Source organism: Tupaia chinensis, unplaced genomic scaffold (assembly GCF_000334495.1).
Source record: "Tupaia chinensis unplaced genomic scaffold, TupChi_1.0 Scaffold149333_1, whole genome shotgun sequence".
Taxonomy (NCBI): domain Eukaryota; kingdom Metazoa; phylum Chordata; class Mammalia; order Scandentia; family Tupaiidae; genus Tupaia; species Tupaia belangeri.
Window position 1 is genome coordinate 2708784 of NW_006209177.1, and position 5000 is coordinate 2713783.

General features: G+C 37.9%; 1 protein-coding gene across 1 annotated transcript in view; it reads left to right on the plus strand.

The window, feature by feature from the left end:
- Positions 1-5000, plus strand: part of AFF2 (ALF transcription elongation factor 2) — a 391411-nt gene that overhangs the window by 292251 nt on the left and 94160 nt on the right. The window contains exon 9 of the mRNA XM_027769339.1: positions 246-283. Within this exon, the coding sequence (XP_027625140.1) occupies positions 246-283 (38 nt within the window). The remainder of the gene's footprint in view (positions 1-245; positions 284-5000) is intronic.

Below are 5000 nucleotides of genomic sequence, written 5' to 3' on the forward strand. Positions count from 1 at the left end.
TGTGAACTTTCCAGGCAGCCATGTACATCTGTGTTTGGAAGCTGCTCGTGGACAGGTAGCCATGCTCCTTGGAAGAGGGGAAATTACTTTCTGAGTCTCCAGTCTGCTTATCTGCAGCAGCCTGCTCCAGTTAGCTCCTTGTGTTTACACTGAAGAGCATTTTATAATGCTTATTGTTTTAGTAGCTAGGTGCAAAGATTATGCCTGCTAATGTTGCCTAATTGCATTTTTTCTTCTGTTTACAGGCTGTTGAAAAGGCAAAACCTAAGAATAATTCTGTGAAGTAAGTTTTTTTTATTATTATTAGTTGAAAATGTTCATTTTAATGGAATACGTGCATGTGAAAAAAGGTCACAAAAGGGAACATGGATTTTGAGTTAATTTCTATTCATGGCAATTTAAAGACAAAAACAAAATAAGCGAAAAAAATATTTAAAAGGCCCTCCAATGAGCAGGGACCAGCTTATAGTTTCCCCTGTGTCTCTGATGAGGAAATGCCCCAAGTTGTACCCAGTTTACATAAATTAATATATGCCATCTATGAATAGCTGCCAAAGACTATTATAATCATACTCAATACATAGTACTTCAAGCCTTTGGGTTTTGCACATGCTAAAAAGATTACATTTTTAATTGCAAACCTTGGACCTTCGACAAAGATGTAAATGGCTGAAAGTGTGCCAAGTGATTTCCAGCCACGTGGGGAGGTTTGGCACCTTGGCATCAAGACTTCAATACTCTGTTAATGAAAAGCTCATAAAAATATATTTAACTAAAGGTTTGCCTAACTCACACAAAAATATTATATTTCCAAGGCTTTTTATGGGACACTCTTAAATTATAAACATACAGCACACTACTCTTTTAAATATAGTACATCATAGACATCCTGTCTCTTCCAGAAGGGAGACTTTAAATTAAGAATGATTTAAGAGGGATGACTGTCTTGTCATTTGGGTATGTGACATCTGATTGCAGTGTTATAATGCATTCCAGTCCTTCCAGCCATGTGGCTGAGGGAGGAACTGCCCTTTTCCTGGGTTATTAAAGATCTGGTAATATCACATCTCTAGGAAATATGTGTTAATTTATGTCAGTCGACTACCATTATAGTTGCTACCAAATGCAGAAATGGGGAGTGCATTGATTTTTAATAGCTTCTAGGAGAATGGATCAGATAATGCCAATGCTTGTGTTTTATAAAAGAATGAACTTTTCCAGGGCATCAGGGTAGTGTTTATGAAATCATTCACTTGAAACCCTAATACATTTTTCCTCAAGGGGTGTGTACTTTGTTATTGTTTTTAATTTTCATTTTTTTAAAGACTACAGAGTATTTCTAGTCAGGCTTCTATAGTCTATAGAGGGGCATCTGTAGTCTGGAGTCATAGCATGGTATCTGGTTGTTTGGTTGAGATTGAAATATCGGCAGCCTGATTTCTTTTCTGTCTGTGTGCCCTGAAGGCTGCTTTACTATGAGCCTATGGTTGGCAAGCTCTATGGATTAGAGGATGGTGCTAATGAGACCAAGACCAGGAGTTTAGTCCCTGGGTGGGCCATTAGTGATCTTCTTTTCTACAGTCCAACTGCACCCCTCCTAGTCAACCCACATGTAGATGTGTACCCCAAGTCACAAGGGGTGGGCAAGGGCTGGAGGATGAGTATAAATCTAGGCCTTTGATGGGGGAAATGTCTCTAAGTTCTAACTCTCCTAATAGGAAGTGAGTTTTAAGTTCCATCTTTATGTAGACAGATAGCCATTGCCATGTGTGGAGCTACATTAAATTCTAATCTGATGGCCTAGAAATAGGACCAGTTTTTTTCTTTATTCCTTGTGAGAACTTGACTCTACAGATAATTATATTTTTTATGAGTTCTTGTTAATTGACAGTATAGATTCTAATGTCTAATATCTACAGTAAGAACTGAGTTTCCAGCTTCAAAATTGTGAAGAAGAACATTGTGCTAGTTTTGCTGTCACATCTCAAACTGCAAAGGTTATAGCCCTTAGTGAAGATGGGAAAGGCATTAAACTTCTCAGTGGAAGTTGAGCAGAAATGTGTCCCAACTGATGGCCATTGGATTCGGAGGTATCCAAGGTTTCAGGCATCCCCTGGTGTGGGGATGTCTTAGGAAAGCTCCTCTATGGATGAGGAGTAAACTATGGTAGTCTCTGGGGCAGTTTGACAAATGGTTGGGGAAAAGAGATTATTTCATGGCATATGAAATTATGTGATATTCAGATTTCAGAATCTTTAAATAAAAGTTTATTGGCACACAGCCACACTCATCTGTTTCCATACTGTCTGTGACTGTTTTAGTGCTACAATGGAAAGTTGAGGAATTGAGACAGAGACTGTGGATATCACAAATTAAACTTATTTCCCATCTGGCCCTTTAGAGAAAATGTTTACTGACTCTTAAATTTTTTTTAATCTTTTTTAAAATTTTATTTAACTCTTTCTTTCTTTTCTTTTCTTTTCTTTTCTTTCTTTCTTTCTTTCTTTCTTTCTTTCTTTCTTTCTTTCTTTCTTTCTTTCTTTCTTTCTTTTTCTTTCTTTTTCTTTCTTTCTTTCTTTCTTTGTTTTAATTTAACCAGAGAGGGACAGAGTGAGTGGGGGGGGTGGATGGGAGGTGGGGAGAGGGAAAGTGAAAGCCACCAGGTCTGGGACATGAACTGCAGTCAGCCATGTGGGAGTCCAGCGCCTTTAACCACCACGCCACCTGCCTGCCCCAATGTTTACTGACTCTTGATCTAGTTAGATAAAAAAAAAAAAAGAAAAGAAAAAGAAGAAGAAGGAAAAAGAAAACGAAAGGCACTAAGCTTTCTTGTGACTGAAGGTTAAACTAGCAGCCCTTTCTCTTTTGATCTTTAAATCAGTGAGTATATATTCACATAGCCCTTAACGTGTTTCAGGACTTTCTGGTACTAAAGTATCACATAATTCTCATTCAGAACAAGGGGACTCACTCTTCACTCACTACCTTTTAAAAATGCATGTATGAGACCCATCAGTGGGCAGTTATGTCTCAGATGCCAGTGAATGCATATCTAGGGCCCACTGCTCATCTTCCAAATTATGTATAGTTGGACATATTGCAAAGGGCATATGTATTTTCTAAGATTTTGTTACTTTCAGATCTATCTAAATCTAAGTAAGTTTTCAATTAGGGTGATAGTAAATGAGTCATGATTTCCATTTGGTTAGTACATTTTTCTCTCTAAAAGGATAACTTCCCCTCCCTGTTTCTCAACCACGTGTTCAATTTATTTTAATACTTTCATGGTTGTGAGCTTCTTTCATAACCATAGGGAGACTGTAGTACACATTAATTACACTCCATATAAAGGAGAAATTAAATATATGCCTAGTGAATGTAAGCACATAATATACCTGGATACACTAATGACTTTGTCTTGAAACATTAAACATTACCTCTGAGGGTAACACTCAACATCAAATGTTCTTAAGATCTGCGATCGGTACAAGACATGCATGGTGTATTTCTCAGTGTATTGACACCATACTGTATCCAAGCTTCATTATTATGTGAGAACTGTGGCTCTTGAAAGTGTCAGAGAGACTTTCACTTGTATGTTAATGTTCTGTAGCAATCATCTCTGAGATTTTATTGTGACAGCAAGGCCTGAGAGATGTACAGATTTCCTCCACCATATGTGACTTATCACATACATTTAAAAAACCCACATTTCGGTTATTAAGACATATGTGATAGTACACTTCTGAAAATGTGAATTGCTTTTGGCTAAAAGCCATGCACTAATAAGTTGAGTTGAAACTAACTGAGGTTGACATCTGTTACCAAAAAGAGAAAAAAATAGAGACAGAGAACACAGTTATGTAGCATAAAATTCCTCCCTGCTTTTACACTTTAACAACATTAAACATTGCAGTGGTGGTCTTTCACAAAACAGGATCTGAATCTACTCTGCTTATGAAATTACAGCCTTAGTTAGGAACCAATTCATCTTATGGACATGGTGGTTTCATTATTGGAAATGACAAATAGCCACAAAGACTTGCCTGACCATGATGTTTGTGCATTATTCATTTATTCATCTAATGAATATTTATTTAGTATCTACAGCATCCTGGGAACTGTAATAGATGCTGAAGGAATTAAAAATAAATCTGACACAGGTCTTACCCTCGAGGAGTTTAGAGTCCAGTAGGAGTGATAAAATTGCTTTGTAAAGAACTAAATACAAGATATATAGAGAGATGGTTGTTAAGTAGGGAACAAATAAAGTAGGAGAGAAGCTCTAAAGAGAGCAAGAACTTCTCATTAGCACTATCAAAGAAGGAGGAAGAAATGGGGAGGTGGTGACTTTTGCACCAGGACTTTAAGAACTGCTGGTTTGAGACACTAGTGGGATGTGGCAGGGGAAAGCCAGGAGCCCTGGGTCCCCTGCCTGATAGTGTTTGGGCAGTGAAAAGACAGGCTGGAAGCCAAGCATGAGAAGAAATGGTAACTCAGGGCTTTGGAGATTTAATCTGGTGAATGAGATTTGCTTGGTAAAGTCAAATAGCTTTGAAGACCTCTTAACCTGTTACTGAATGTGAGCCATTAATTAGTCCCCTAATTATTAAACATAAAGAACTGATAGACATGGGTTCTAGTCTTAAGTCTGGCATTAGTTTGTTGTACGAAATTGAAAACATCCCTTCCTTGCTACAAGCCTCAGCTAGATTATTTACAGGTTCTTCTGCTTCTAAAACAAACAAACAAACAAACAAACAAAACAAAGTTGAGCTGCTCCCATGATCTGGTGGTTAAGACGGCCATGGCCAACTGAGCAGTTTGAATGCCAGCCCTAGTGCCTTGAAAAATATATGCCACAAATTCCAGCAAGGAAGACAGAGAAGAAGGGATTGTGGTATAGCCAAGTCCCACTGGGGGATGCTTTCTCCCCCCTCCATCTCTCTCTGTCCCTCTCTGGTAACCATACATGCAAAAAAAAAAAAAAAAACAAAAAG